Source organism: Podarcis cretensis (genome assembly GCF_951804945.1).
Source record: "Podarcis cretensis genome assembly, chromosome: 10".
NCBI lineage: Eukaryota > Metazoa > Chordata > Lepidosauria > Squamata > Lacertidae > Podarcis > Podarcis cretensis.
In genome coordinates, this window is record NC_137179.1 from 67,969,733 (window position 1) to 67,986,079 (window position 16,347).

The 16,347-nt window shown below is 44.2% G+C and overlaps 1 protein-coding gene across 1 annotated transcript in view; it reads right to left on the bottom strand.

Annotated features, from left to right (window-relative positions):
• Positions 1-1,826: 1,826 nt before the first annotated feature.
• Positions 1,827-16,347, bottom strand: part of ABCD2 (ATP binding cassette subfamily D member 2) — a 56,784-nt gene continuing 42,263 nt past the window's right edge. The window contains exons 7-10 of the mRNA XM_079994176.1: positions 12,096-12,241; positions 9,995-10,079; positions 8,500-8,625; positions 1,827-5,850 (exon numbers count right to left, since the gene is read on the bottom strand). Of these exons, the coding sequence (XP_079850302.1) occupies positions 5,640-5,850; positions 8,500-8,625; positions 9,995-10,079; positions 12,096-12,241 (568 nt within the window). The 3' untranslated portion in view covers positions 1,827-5,639. The remainder of the gene's footprint in view (positions 5,851-8,499; positions 8,626-9,994; positions 10,080-12,095; positions 12,242-16,347) is intronic.

A 16,347-nucleotide genomic window follows, 5' to 3' on the forward strand; every position in this document is an offset into this window, starting at 1 on the left:
GGTTTCACAACCTTCAGAGGCAAGCAAAGAAAAGACAAAGCAGAAAAGCTCCATTCCAAGAGTGGAACTTTGCCTGCAGTTATTAGAATCCTAGCTACTATGTTTACAGATGCCAGCAAAGTACAGTGGTGCCTCGCAAGACGAAATTAATCCGTTCCGTGAGGCTCTTCGTATAGCGGTTTTTTCGTCTTGCGAAGCAAGCCCATTGACAGCTTAGTGGATTAGCGCTATTAGCGGTTTAGCGGCTTTTAGCGGATCAGCTGATAAGCGGCTTATCAGCGGATCAGCTAATAAGCGGCTTAGCGGCTTAGGAAAGGGGGGGGGGAGGAAAAAAACCCCGCAGGATCTCGCAAGACATTTTCGTCTTGCGAAGCAAGCCCATAGGGAAATTCATTTTGCGAAGCGCCTCGAAAAACGGAAATCCTTTTCGTCTAGCGGGTTTTTCGTCTTGCAAGGCATTCGTCTTGCGGGGCACCACTGTAAAGGTTTGATGATTATGATGATGACGGTAATGGACTGGATGAGAGCCAACAAACCAAAGCTCAGTCCAGTTAAGGCTGAGGCACTGCTAGTGGGTGGTTCTCCAAACTGGAAGAATGGGAGGTTGCCTGCTCTTGATGAGGTTAAACTCCCCCTAAAGGAGCGAATATGTAGCTTGGGAGCCCATCTGCGTCTTTTGCCAGGCGCACCCGCCCTGTGGAACGCCCTCCCTTCAGATGTGAAGGAAATAAGCAGCTATCCTATCTTTAAAAGACATCTGAAGGCAGCCCTGTTCAGGGAAGTTTTTAATATTTAACGCTGTATTGTTTTTAACACTTGATTGGGAGCTGCCCAGAGTGGCTGGGGAAACTCAGCCAGATGGGTGGGGTATAAATTATTATTATTATTTATTATTATTGCTTCTTCTTCTTCTTCTTCTTCTTCTTCTTCTTCTTATTATTATTATTATTATTATTATTATTATTATTATTTTGCCGCCACTTGAAACTCAGGTGGCCTTAGTGACATGGAGTGCCTTCCATCAGCTTTGGAATATGTCAGCTAAAACTTGCCGTTGAATTTTGAGAAAAGCAAAATTAAAGGAGAAAGTGGGGCTTCCTGCTCAGGCAAAGAGGAAGTAAAAAAAATACAATCAAGGAAAAAATATTAGTTCGATTTTACACAACTGGCATTGCAGCTTAGTAGCACCCCCATTTTTTTTGGGGGGGGGGTGTCACACTACCTGACCACTAAACCATGGTTTGTTGATTGGGAGCACCCTATAAACACACACATCGCCCCCCCCCCCCATTTTCTTGCATGTGCCTTCCTTGGTTAGCGTTAGCCATGGTTAAAATTATGTCTGAACCATAAAGAGTTACTGCTTACTGAAGTTTGCTTTTAGAGTAGAAATTGACCCGGGCTAATTTCAACCACTAGTTTAAAGGCAAACTGCAATTCGCTCTAGATTTTTGTTGTTGTTGTCATTTTACTTTTTTGTGTTTAATTTCTTTATTTGATCTGAGCCATTTATATCCCCATTCCAAAAAATTCAAAAGTGCAGACAAAAGGAAATAAAACAGATAAAAAAAAGCACAATTGAGATACGACAAAACGCTAAAGCATCATTACTTAGAAGAAACAGAGCAGCAAAAACCTTAAGAACAGTGGCAAAAAGTTCACCAAAATTATTAAGAAGATCATCAAGGAAAGAGAAAAAAAGAGAGAAGACAACTCTCTCTGGGCAGGGAATTCCAAAGTCTGGGTGTAGCCACTGCAAAGGCCCTGTCCCTTATTTCGCATCACACAGCCCACTAGGCCTTCAGTAAGCTTAAGAGAGAAAAGTATTTTTAAATTTTTTTTATAAACAATTAAAACTATGGTTAAATACATTGAAATATAACACCGAGCCAATTTATGCTATCCATAAGTTGTGACTTCTGAACAGGGCCCAATAATGCCATTCACTACAAGCTGGTTGCTGAATTCTTATTATGAAACACTTGCTGGTCTGTGACTACATATCAAAATTAGCATTATGATCTTAGGTTTCTCCCAGACAGCCTGTTTATTCAGCATTTACTCTGATTCGTTTGCGGGGAGGTTAGATGATATCATGTCAAGCAATTGTTACCCCACATTTTCCAGTGCATTTTCTCATCGCATTCCTTGCCACCAAGAGTCTGTTTTGAGGGGGAAGCAAGTTTGTTGTGGAAGAGAGCCAAATCAACTTAAACTGCGCTACTAGAATTGCCTGGCATGTTTTTGAATCCTACTCAAAAACAGTGACAGTCTGGAAGTGCCTTGTCTTATCTTTTCTCTTTTCTCCCATATTAGTTTATTAAGAAATTCCATTATCAAAGAAAAACAAGCAATTACCGTATTTTTTGCTCTATAAGACTCACTTTTTCCCTCCTAAAAAGTAGGGGGAAATGTGTGTGCGTCTTATGGAGCGAATGCAGGCTGCGCAGCTATCCCAGAAGCCAGAACAGCAAGAGGGACTGCCGCTTTCACTGTGCAGCAATCCCTCTTGCTGTTCTGGCTTCTGAGATTCAGAATATTTTTTTTCTTGTTTTCCTCCTCCAAAAACTAGGTACGTCTTGTGGTCTGGTGCGTCTTATAGAGTGAAAAATACGGTACTTTTCAATTGCTGGGATCTGGAAATTGTTAAGCACTCTGTTTGCTCCAATACAGCAGGGATAGAATCAGATCATCCACTTCTGCACTAAGACACACAGTAATAATTTTAACATGCAGAAGGGAGCAAGGGCCAGTGGCTGGACACATGCTTGGCATGTAAAAGGTCCCAAATCCAATCCCTGGCACCTCCAACCGAAAGCATGAGGTAGCAGGTAATGTGAAATATGTTTGCCTGAGACTCAAGTAGACAGCTGCTGCGAGTCAGTGTAGACAATATGGGGCTGAATGGACACACAGTCTAACCTAATAGAAGGCAAATTCCTGTAGCTTGTCGGTGGAAGAATCAACAAGCAATGGGCATTCCAGTGAGGTGCCTGGAATTTGGAAACGGGATCGAGGAATGCATCCTAGGAAGCTGCAGAACCCAATCGGAAGTAACTTGGCATTTTCCAAGGATAGACCATTCTCTCCCTCTATTGCTATTACAGTGATAACTATAATAGGAGCAACAAGGGAAGCAGCGTATAGTTTTGGGAAAATAAATGGAATAAACTCATAGTATATCACCTTGAATTACTTTGAGGAAAAGTGAGATGTAGTTACAAGTGCCCATTGTGTTACAGAGCGCAGATGCATGCCTCCCAGTGTAAGAGTAGAAAACAACCTCCAAATTTCTTCTTCGTGATGTACTTGCCATTTTGTGCACAGAATGAAAAGGCCAGGGCCGTCCCCTTATCTTCAAAGCTGCCTGTCATTTTGTTGCTTCCTAGGAAAGCACAGCTGCTGACATGCATGTGTTATTATCTGCAAATATCATTTTTACAGGGTTTTTAGAAATAAACAATGATTCCCCCCTCCATATATGTTATATTCCACCTCCCTCTGTCCCCTATGCACCTGAATACTCACCAAGCCCTGCCCTTCTGTCGCTCCATGCCTGCATAACACACCAGGCATATCATACGCACAAGGCAGGATGGTGGGAGATCATATTCTACCTCCTGGCTTTGAAGCAAGAATCTGTCACGGTAATCCAACCACACAAGGAGCTTCCCAGGAGCTTGGAAGGTGTAACGATTGATATATACAGTGCGTTTCTTGATAATTTCCTGGGGTTCAAACTAGTGCCGAGCTGAAAAGGAGGAACGTGTTTTGCAAACAGTTTTCTCACACCACACACCACCGTGACACAAGCCCTACTTTCCCAGTGAATTTTCTGCACCTTTTTCCCAAAGAAATGTCAGTGCTCCCATGGTGGTGGGCACTACGGTCTTCCCAGTGCTATTTTTCTAGAAAAAGAGGTGCCGGAACTCACCGTGAACACCTCCCTTGTTCTCTTATATAATGGCAATGGTGCCGGAAATGAGTTCAGGTGAGTTCTGGCTGGGGGAAAAGTCCTGATCAAGATCTGCGGGCTCAGTTTCACCTGGGGGCTCCTTAGAGAATTTACTAGGCCACATACTACGGTTGACTACTGTTCTGGGCTCTAAAATACCGTATTTTTCGCCCTATAGGACGCACTTTTTCCCCTCCAAAAATGAAGGAGAAATCTGTGTGCGTCCTATGGGGTGAATGCAGGCTTTCGCTGAAGCTTGGAGAGTGAGAGGGGTCGGTGCGCACCAACCCCTCTCGCTCTCCAGGCTTCAGGAAGCTATCAGGAAGCTTGGATAGCAGCCTGCTGCCCGGAGCGCGGGGCGCGCTGAAGCAGAACGCCCCGCACTTCGGGAAGATATCCGCAGCCTGCTGCCCAGAGGGGCGCGCTGAAGCAGACCCCGCGCTTAGGGCAGATATCCTTTTCTCCTCTAAAAACTACGGTAGGTGCATTTTTAAAAGCTTGGGCTTCCCCCGCAGCTGGGGGGAGGGGAATAATTTTTTTTTCTTTATCCCCCCCCCCCCGAAAATTAGGTGCGTCCTATGGGCCGGTGCGTCCTATAGGGCGAAAAATACAGTAATAATTCAAGAACAATGCAGATGGTGGATGCCATCCCTGTTTCCAACAATGTCCTGGAAACAAGAGGTTTTCTGGGGCATTTGGGCTCTTTACTGCCTCCAGCCACCCTTGTATGTCCCTCTTGACCCCCAGAAATGTTAGGGGGGCACCATGGTAAAGGGGTCCTCGCACAACAGCACTTTGCCCAAAGCCCACTCAGCCCAGGAGCCAGTCCTTTATAAATATAAAGATAGCTGAATACATAGTTAGGACATAATGTGGGCAACCATTTGGATACACATACACATCCATTGCAAAATGGATGGATGGCGTCCAAACTTTATATGCGCAACTAATGCACATCCAAATGTAGATTTTCATTCATTAGACCTGCATCTGGATGTACATTTTCAGCATTCCTGCATTCTCATTTTGTCCCAAACTGTCAAGCGTCAGAATGCACAACATGAACTAGCTGGCAGCAAACAACATGCCGTACAGCAAGAAATCTAAGGAATACAAGAAGTTGCCCCACATCGAGCCAGAGCATTGGTCCATGTAGCTCAATATTGCCTACACTGACTGGATGTGGGTCTCTGGGAATTGAACATATGAGGTTGACATGCAACCCATGTGCTCCCCCACTGTGTCACAACCCTTCTGTGAACTGGGAGTTAAATCTAGTTGCCTCTTTTGCCCCCCAAACTCAGAGCATGTTGTCACATCTTCAGATCTGATTTGCTCTGTGGTGCTGTGCCCGAAACCAGTCCTAAAACAAAGCCCTAAAAATTGCGTCAAACCAGGAGCATATTAGGAAGGTAGAAGATTTTGCAAGAGCCTTTTCATACGACTTCCCAGAACGTTTTCCCCCCACACTGAAAACCAGAACTCAAATTCAGGACAGCCTTAGTTTGAACCACTTTCTTCCTTCACATTATAAAGTTGACAGTTATCTGAAGCATTGAGTTTGGGGCCAATTCCTTACAGTCTACACTAATCAAGGTGCATGCAAACCACTGTGTCTCAGAAATCAAAGTGCATCGTTAACTTTTTAAAAAATTGGGGTGGGGGGGAAATTAACGAAAAACATTTATTCTTCTTTGTCCATTGTTTTAAGCACGGAATCTTCCCCTAAGATTTTGCAAAGTTCATTCAGTCTCTGCTGCATTTTTGGCATTCCTGCAAGCTGAGATTCTAGTCTTTGTTTCTCCTCACTGAGGGTTAAGCGGATAGCATTGTCCAACTGTTCAAAGCGCCAGTGTCCTTCCCCATCAAACTGTAGCAAGTGTGTATGGTACTTCCTGCAGGAGAAGAAAAGAAACACTGAGAAATCCAGCAAGAAAACCTCAAACATTCACAGGAGGACCATGATGAGCGGGCAGACTCTCAGCAAGACACCAGAAACGCAACAAGTTCCCTAGGGTTCATTCAGAAGAGTATCTGAGAAAGCTTGGAAGCTGCAAGAATTACAGCTTTCAGAAACTAGTGCTATGTCTGCACAGAGCAACCTCCATTGGCTTCAATGGTTAAGAAGACGGTTTCTGCACGTGTTGTAGAGGGAAGTGAGGGGCAGATGGGGATTGTCATCCTGGGAAGGGAGCCCATCTAGGAGAAGGAAAACTCTAATCCTAACCCTTCACTGCCTTTTTTTGATAAATAGAAATATACATATATATATAGCTAGATAGATATGGGACGCGGGTGGTGCTGTGGGTTAAACCACAGAGCCTCTTGGGCTTGCCGATCGGAAGGTCAGCAGTTCAAATCCCTGCAACGGGGTGAGCTCCCGTTGCTCAGTCCCAGCTCCTGCCAACCTAGCAGTTCGAAAGCACGTCCAAAGTGCAAGTAGATAAATAGGTACCACTCCGGCGGGAAGGTAAACGGCGTTTCCGTGCGCTGCTCTGGTTCGCCAGAAGCGGCTTAGTCATGCTGGCCACATGACCCAGAAGCTGTATGCCACCTCCCTCAGCCAATAAAGCGAGATGAGCGCAGCAACCCCAGAGTCACCTGCAACTGGACCTAATGGTCAAGGGTCCCTTTACCTTTAGATAGATATAGTTTTCCAATATTGTTCCGATAACAGCCTCATTATAACAATGCCAACTTTATCAGATTAATGCAATTATTAAAACCAATTATTTATATGCTGAATTATACAGTTTAGTTAAAGTGACTTCCTCACCTGCTAGTTTTGATGGGTTCCTCTTTGTTTCGTTTTATTTTCTGCGTTCCAAAATCTTTATCATTTCAACTGCATTCCCTTCAAGATAGGAATCCCTTATACAACAGCTACAATCTTATGGTTTTAATTTGTGTTAATATATTAAGTAATTTATAAAGTTTCGAGTGAGGTACTCAAGTCTGTAATCATTGTTCTTTCCTATGTTTGGTTATCCCCCCCCCCAATGTTGTCCCAACCATATATGGTGTCGTGTCCTTCATTCTTCCAACTGTTGATATTTCCTGTCATAAGTGGTTGTCTCACAGTTTTCCAAAAGCCTCTATATCACTTCGTCCCGTGATTGTAAGCTTGTAAGAGACTCCTCTGTTTCAGCAAATAAACCGTCCTCACCATTCCCCCCCCCCAACCTAGGAAGAGCAGTCCAATTCCAAACTGCCAGAAAACCTCTGACCTTGGAGCTGGCAAACTCCTCTCCTCCTTTAAATTGAAAAAATTATAGTCGGTTATCTTTCCAGTTAGATTACATTCAAAATTGTCTCAGCCTCCTTCACAATCCTTTGAAAATAACAGAGAGTGGGGGTGGTTTCGTTCTATATTCCAACACAGTCCTTTAAAAGGGTGGAAACCCCCTTTCTCTCTCTCTCTCTCTCTCCATCCCATTCCTCTCACACATGCAGTTCCAGTTTGATGTTAAATTTCATGTTATTAATCCAGTTTCTTCAGAATTCACTTTCTATATTATATTTTAACCTTGCATTCAGTGGAGGGTTGCCAAATCAGAAACGTAGAAGAAAAACCTTGAAAAACAAAGTCTGTGGCACTGAATGAAACCTTATCTCAATTCCAACCTTTAAATCCTTGTAGCTGAGATGTCCCGCAGTTTGTTGTCGCATCGCCTCTGGCACATGCCTTTACTTCAGTTAAAGCCCAATCAGCAAGATATCCTCTGCTTCTGGGACTGGATTGAGGGGGGGTCATGATAGTCACAACACACCCAATGCCTTTGCCTGCCCTCACATTCCATAGGGAAGCGAGTGCCAGACCGCAGGGCAATCTGCAGGTGAGAACCCGTTCCTCTCCCACCTAGAGAGGAATTCAAAGAAAGAGTTTCCCCCATCATTCCTTGTTTATCTCCGTCTGTCTCTCCCTGCAGTGTCGAGGGAGACCTCCATATTGCTCTGCTTTCCTTTGGACCACACCAGTGAGGCCGAGATAATGGTCTTGCTGTCTGGGCAGCCCAGGACCTTCGGACATGTTGCCCAGGCTTGCGCCCCTAGGAGGTCACTTCAGTGCTGCTAACACAGTGGTTTGACTTCACACCTGGAGGTGCACTTCATAGTCTCTTGAGACAGACAGATGCCAACAATATGTGCTGTTTGCTTCAAGAGTCTTCCTGTGATTGGGAATGACACATAATTGTGAGGTGAAGAAGAAGAAGAGGAGTTTGGATTTGATATCCCGCTTTATCACTACCCGAAGGAGTCTCAAAGCGGCTAACATTCTCCTTTCCCTTCCTCCCCCACAACAACACTCTGTGGGGTGAGCGGGGCTGAGAGACTTCAGAGAAGCGTGACTAGCCCAAGGTCACCCAGCAGCTGTGTGTGGAGGACCAGAGACGCAAACTCAGTTCCCCAGATTACGAATCTACCACTCTTAACCACTACACCACACTGGCTCTCAGTACCTGATGAATACAGTACCTGAGGAAAGCTTACATACATTATCTGGCAACAAGGTTTTTTAAAAAAGGTCCTACGTAAAGACTCACCAAAGAGATGGTCTGTGTGTTATTGAAAGCAGGGATATGCCAGCCCCCTTAGCAGCCTGAAATATCTTTCCTTCGACATCAATGCTGACAGCACTTGTACACTCATCCAGCAATGCATATTTGGGCCTTGTAAAGTAGGAGAACAAATAGTTATTCATTCACTTTTTGAAACAGCTAGGATGCATGATTTAGGCAAACAAAGATGCACATTCTCGTGCGAATCACACTTGCATTCAAGTGTGCACTGGATTCTCCCCACATGCGCTGAAATTTTGGATTCAGAGCAACCATCTTAGCTATATAACGAATGCAATTCCCCCCTTTTTATGTGGTAGGCTGCCCAAGATAACTTCCGTAAGCTAAATGAAAAGTTACATCAGACACCCGCATATTAGAAATTCACAGCAGCTCAAGGTGTGTGCAACCATGAGAACAATCCACATTTGAACTTGAAACAGACTTAATTGAAGTGAAATGCAATTTGCTCTCATGATCACTATGAGCAAAGCAAATGGGGATCCTTCAAACTGTGAAACTGATTTCAGCAATCCTCTCCAAAAAAGTTGAAGATGATCTTCCAAAATGCTACCAAGGACTATATGGACTATGGAAAGGCGGAGGTCTGCATCATTTTTCTTGATGCCCCCAGTGACATAGGGAGCAGCTGGTGCAGAGATCTCTTCACCCCAAACAATGTCTCTTCTAAGTTATTCTCTGGAAATGGGAGTCCACGCTATTTCCCCCACCATGTGCTTGACCAGGCACAGGCAAACTCGGCCCTCCAGATGTTTTGGGACTACAGCTCCCATCATCCCTAGCTAACAGGACCAGTGGTCAGAGATGATGGGAGTTGTAGTCCCAAAACATCTGGAGGGCCGAGTTTGCCTGTGCCTGTGCTTAGACTGTCCCTTAATTTCAAAGCAACCTGGACCACCTGCGACAAGTAATTTTACTTAAATGCAGCTTCTGTCAGCTTGGCAAGACAAGTTGCTGGGCCTACTCTTAAGAAAATGGTTTTTATTTTTTTATTTTTTGTTTTTCAGCATGTCAAGATTCTTGTTTGTACAGACTATAAATGTGCAAAGAGCAACTTGGGAACAACTAAAGTCTCGTGTTGCCACCCTCCAAACCTCCCAGGGAAGGGGGACATAGAAAAGGGCCTCAAATGACGAGAGCAGGGTCCAGGTTAGTTTGTATGGAGAGAGGTATTGAGGCTTTATAGGTCAATACCAGCACTTTGAATTGGGCCCTCTACAGCAGTGTTTCCCAACCTTGGGCCTCCAGATGTTTTTGGCCTACAACTCCCATCATCCCTCGCTAGCAAGACCAGTGGTCAGGGATGGTGGGAATTGTAGTTCAAAAACAGCTGGAGGCCCAAGGTTGGGAAACACTGGTCTACAGCACCATGTGATTTATTCTGCCTTGAACCCCCTGAGCAATACCAATACAATCTATCTATGTCCATCCTATCCATATTTGGAAAAAATGTACTTACTTGTGGTAGAACATCCGAGCCATCCCCATTCTCTGCTTTTCTCCTCCGGACAGGACATCCTTCCAGTCTGTAACAGCATCCCACCCTTCAAAGGCACCCAAAGAGAACAGGTACGTTTTACTCTCCTATTTAAACTTCCTTTTCTTTCTTTTCTCCATTTTTGCCTTTAAAAGTTCAGCTTTAGAGTACCATCCTAACCATGTCTACTCAGAAGAAAGTCCTGCTGAATTCTAAGGAACTTATTTCCAGGTAACTGGAGTTCAGAGAGCAGCTTTAAGTAACAAATGGACGTATACTATACTGTACTTTGGGTATTTTTATAAATTTGGATTATAAACATATGCACAGTGCAGATGAGCTGCACAAGGGCTGCAGCCTGAAAGAGGTAGACTGGGCATGGGCTTAAAAGCTGAAAGCAGACTAGCTTAAAAGGCTCAGTCTGCTTCCAACTACAGAGGTACCTCGGGTTACAAACCCTTCAGGTTACAAACTTCCGCTAACCCAGAAGTAGTTGCTCTAGGTTGTGAACTTTGCCCCAGGATGTGAACAGAAATCGTGCAGCGGCGGCAACAGGAGGCCACATTAGCGAAAGCGCGCCTCAGGTTAAGAACAGTTTTGGGTTAAGAACGGACTTCCGGAATGAATTAAGTTCGTAACCCGAGGCACCAATGTACAGCAAGTTCCTAGGAGCTATCTGTGGTCCTGCAGGATCTGCCCTGCCATCTTCTCTGGGGGATCTGGCAACGGCGTTGAGCAGGGCATCAGATTTGGAGAAAACCCAGCAACAATTATATTGCTATTAATTACCGTATTTTTCGCTCTATAAGACGCACTATTCCCCTCCTAAAAAGTAAGGGGGAATGTGTGTGCATCTTATGGAGCGAATGCAGGCTGTGCAGCTATCCCAGAAGCCAGAACAGCAAGAGGGATCGCTGTGCGGGGCTCCCTCTTGCTGTTCTAGCTTCTGGCTTAGCCCCTCAGTCCCTTCCCCCACCTTCCGGAAAAGCCCCAAAGAGCCGAGTTCCCTTTAAAGAGCCGCACGGAGTGTGTGTGCCCTTGGGCCCTTCTCCCTCCTCGGGGAAAAGCCTGCATGCACCGCACACACGCTCCACGCGGCTCGTGAAAGGGAGCGCTGAGCAGAGCCTGGGATGCATACAGGCTCTGCTCAGCGCTCCCTTTAAAGAATTTTTTTTCTCTTGCATTCCCCCTCTAAGAACTATGGTCAGGTGCATCTTATGGAGCAAAAAATACAGTACAGTGGTGCCCCGCAAGATGAATGCCTCGCAAGACGAAAAACTCGCTAGACGAAAGAGTTTTCCGTCTTTTGAGGTGCTTCACAGGACGAATTTCCCTATGGGCTTGCTTCGCAAGACGAAACGTCTTGCGAGTTTTTCCCCTTTTTTCCCCTTTTTCTAAGCCGCTAAGCCGCTAATAGCTGCTAAACCACTAATAGCGCTAATCCGCTAATAGCCGTGCTTCGCAAGACAAAAAAACCGCAAGACGAAGAGACTCGCGGAACTAATTAATTTCGTCTTGCGAGGCACCACCGTACTTGCAAAGTCAGAAACCTTTCCAGACTGAAGGCAGATCCTGAGTTCTCCCAACAGACCCCTTCCTCCTCCCCTCTAAGTGGGCAGTTTGTGTCTGACGTTACTGGGATGTTGGTGGCGCTGTGGTCTAAACCACTGAGCCTCTTGGGCTTGCTGATCAGAAGGTCGGAGGTTCAAATCCCCGCAATGGAGTGAGCTCCTGTTGCTCTGTAACAGCTCCTGCCAACCTAGCAGTTCAAAAGCAAGCCTATGCAAGTAGATAAATAGGCACCTCTGCGGCGGGAAGGTAAACGGCATTTCTGTGCGCTTTGGTTTCCGTCATGGTATCCCGTTGCGCCAGAAGCAGTTTAGTCCTGCTGGCCACATGACCTGGAAAGCTGTCTGTGGACAAACGCCGGCTCCCTCGGCCTGAAAGTGAGACGAGCGCCGCAACCCCACAGTTCCCTTTGACTGGACTTATCTGTCCAGGGGTCCTTTACCTTTTTACCTCGACATTATTGGGGGAGCCCTGAACTTTGCTCAATTTGAAATAGGAGACCTCAAGTGTTTACCTCCTTCTCTTTGCACTATGTGATTCAAATGAACGATCTGTAGAATGCACTCCAGATCCTGGTCTTGGTAGCCTTTCTCGCGCATGTCCTCCACAGAGTCAGGATAGATCACTTGATCTCGCAGCGTTCCAATGGACATGTAAGGTCTGTAAAGCAGCAGAGAGAAAATTAGTCGCCTCGCCAGGAGTCACATCTCAACCCTGCTGTTTAGGGTTCTTTGAGCAGCGCATAATGCTTTAAATGTGGTGTTTCTAAATACTGTAATTATTTGAGGGTGACCGTTTTAGTAAACACACTCTAGAGAACAATGCCTTGTTTGCAGAACAGACTGCAGTGCAGCGACATGGATCGCTGTGGCTCAAGAGCAACCCGCCTGATAAAGAAGAACCGCACATTATCCCTCGCACAAAAGTCACCTTGCCTGAGCACGCAATAGCATATATCAACGTAGGAATGCATTTTCCTGTTCAATTTCTTCCAGGTACACCGTGGAACTCTCATTTTTGAGCCTCGGTTATTCAAAAGCTGCGATTTTTCGAAATTGACGTTGCCCACATCTAACAGTGAGTAGAATGGCCCACACCCCATTTCCCAAGACAACAGATTATTTGTATACATTTATGAGGAGCTCCCAGGACTTAAGCAGGGAATCTCCAGCCCTTTGCTGCTCTCTATGGTGAGCCACTAGGATTGCAGTTTGCAGCATTTTTTCCAGGGATGTATTAGTTCTCGGGTGCTCGACTGGTCCTACCCACCCAGGCTGGCCACCAAATCCTTCAGAACAACAAAGCCTTCCTCCTCCCAGGTGTCAAAAACGGTTATTTATGTAGGCCAATACTCAGCCCGTGGTTTGTTAGCCCAAAAATGGAAAACGAGTGAGATCCCAACCAAAGAAGAATGGCAACTAGAGCTGACAGAATATGCACAGCTTACAGACTTAACATGTAGAATAAGAGAACAAGAAGAACATACGTTTAGAGAAGACTGGAAAATGTTTATTGAATATATCGGTGGAAATTGTGTACAGCTGAAAACGCTGGCAGCATTAAGATTAATTCAACAGTGTAAATAAGTTCTGATGGATGTAATAATGGAATACTGAATGGCTTAGTTTTTGTAAAATATGCAGGGATTTATGATAAGCAAAATGAACCATGGAAAGGGGAGAAGGGAAGTCACTGATATTTTAAGGATGTTTAAATGAGTATTTTAAATTGTAAAACAGAAAATTTAACACACACACACACACACACACACACACACACAGCCTTCCTCCTTGGGCTAGAACAGGAACAGGCAAACTCTGCCCTCCAGATGTTTTGGGACTACAATTCCCATCATCCCTGACCACTGGTCCTGTTAGCTAGGGATCATGGGAGTTGTAGTCCCAAAACACCGGAGGGCCGAGGTAGCCTATGCCTGGCTAGAACTTGCCTGGGCAGCAAAAGCCTTCCCAGCTCTGGCACATTTTGGATTTACTCTTTCTTTCAAGCTTTCATTCCTAGCCTTGTTCCTCAGTACAGCCTGGTACCTTGGGTTAAGTACTTAATTCATTCCGGAGGTCCGTTCTTAACCTGAAACTGTTCTTAATCTGAAGCACCACTTTAGCTAATGGGGCCTCCTGCTGCTGCCGCGGCGCTGGAACACGATTTCTGTTCTTATCCTGAAGCAAAGTTCTTAACCTGAAGCACTATTTCTGGATTAGCGGAGTCTGTAACCTGAAGCGTATGTAACCCGAGGTACCACTGTACTGACTCCTGACTTGACTTCCCAGCTCTGACCTTCTGGCACAACTTTCTGTTTTCCAGTTTCACTCTGACAGGTGCTCAGCCTTGAGAATGTGGGCAGCCTAAAACTGTCTGTGCCACAAACAAGCAAATACAGCAACTTTCACCAGGTTTACAAGCAAAGAATCTACAAATATTTATGACCAGGGTACATGAGAACTAGACGTAAGATTCAATATTCGTTCTCCGCAAATGGAGCATAGCTGGATGCCTACAAAGAATTATTTCATTTGGGCTTATGGATGGTAGCATTTTTGCAATGACAAAACAAACGAAATTTCCAGGACAATTTGCTAAGCTAGATTCTCCTATAGATAAGCGCACAGGCAGTCTAGAGTGCTCCAGTTGGAGTACAGCCTTTACCAAAGGTGTCATGGACTTTGAAGACACTCAAACTCAGGACGCAAGGGAGAAACGTGCTAAGAGGAAGGCACACTTGGCAAATCTACACCGTGATCAACTCCTGCCTGGAAACCAATGTCCCCACTGTGGAAGGATGTGTGGATCCAGAATTGGCCTCCGCAGTCACTTACGGACTCATTGTTAAAACCGTGTTTATGGAAGACAATCTTACTCAGCTACGAGTGATCGCCAAAGAAAGAAGAATATTTTTGAGCAAAAAGAGTAATTGCTTTGTTGTTGTTTTATGGCAGGTTGAAGGTTTATCCTAAACACCTTGTTTAGGATATTTGGTTCTTAGTTCCACAATGTAAGGCCAGGACTAGCCGCCTGAGAAACAGTTTCTACGCAAATGCAATTCTGGTTCTAAACGCAGCATGAGGGGTCTCTATAGTATAGTGTATTTTAAAATGGGGTTTTAGAGTTTTTAGGGGGGGTTGAATGTTTTATGTAGTTTTGTAGTAGTTTTATGTAGTTTTGTGGTAGTTTTATGTAGTTTTGTGGTAGTTTTTATGTAGTTTTATGTAGTTTTTCAATTTCATTGTTCTACATGGGACAATGACAATAAAGATATCGTATATCGTATGTTTTATGTAGTTTTGTAGTAGTTTTATGTAGTTTTGTAGTAGTTTTATGTAGTTTTGTAGTAGTTTTATGTAGTTTTTCAATTTTATTGTTCTACATGGGACAATGACAATAAAGATATCGTATATCGTATATGTTTGTTTTCACATGAAAACTTAGTCTACTTTTATAGAACTAGATACTAGAAATACATTTTCACGGAATCAGATGCAATACCTAAATAAACATGATATTAACTGTAACTCCAAGGCTTGTATTTCAGATCATCTGTGACATATCAAGACAGAGTCAGAGCACCAGTGAATATTTGCTTGACCCAGAAATAAGAGAGCAAATATTACAATGTATTTGGACAGAGGCTAAATAATATTATAAGCCATTTGAGCAAAGGACCCTGTTTTATGTCTGGGAATCCCCAGAATCTCTGCTTTACTTGCTTTTATAGACTTGCATATGTTTTAAGGTTGTTTAATTGTTTTTTTTGTTATATTATTTGTTTTGATGGATATCATTTTTATGCTAGAGATAGTGTACACCACTTTGGGGTTTTTAAAGGGCTAAAAGGTTTAGAAATTCCTTTAAATAAATAACTAAATAATGAAATATATGATGAGCACAGCAGTTGTAGAAGGATTCAGGATCAATATGCGCATGTGAAATGAGCTTAAGGCGGAACTGCAGTCCTTTGCTGTGGCTTACTAAAGGAATTCATTTGCTCTGGGCATTTAAAAAGAAAACTGCATTCACTGAATACTGGCACCCAGTGCTCCAAAAAAAATGCCTCCTTCTTTGTGTTACATGGACACATGCTACTTGTGACGAATGACATTGACTCATTGAATCAGAGTCAGGATATGGCATGACCAAAAAAATGTTACATTCTTAAGGGTTTTCCAGCTTGGTTTTTTTGCTTTCTACTAATGCATATGTACATATTACCCATATTTTTACTCACACGGTGAACACATGTGATTTGAAACTAATGATACTATGTGTTCCCATGTCAGAAAGCTGTAATAATATTACAGTGGTGCCTCGCAAGACGAAAAGAATCCATTCCGCGAATCTCTTCGTCTAGCAGTTTTTTCATCTTGCAAAGCAAGCCCATTGACGGCTTAGCGGCTTAGTGCTATTAGCGGTTTAGCTGCTTATCGACTTAGCGGACATTTTCGTCTTGCGAAGCAAGCCCATAGGAAATTCGTTTTGCGAAGCACCTCCAAAACAGAAAACTCTTTCGTCTAGCGAGTTTTCCGTCTTGCGAGGCATTCGTCTTGCGGGGCACCACTGTACCTGAATTTATTATTGATAATTTTACCCGATGCTGAAAACGAATGTGATCAGAGGACTTTGGCCCTCCCTCCCTCCCTCCCTTCCTTTCCTTTCCAAAGAAACTGGCCTATATTGCATTTCACAAGGGTCTTTGTCTTCACAGCAGTGGGAAGAGAGACAGTGTGGTGCAGTGGTTACAGTGCTGGACTAGG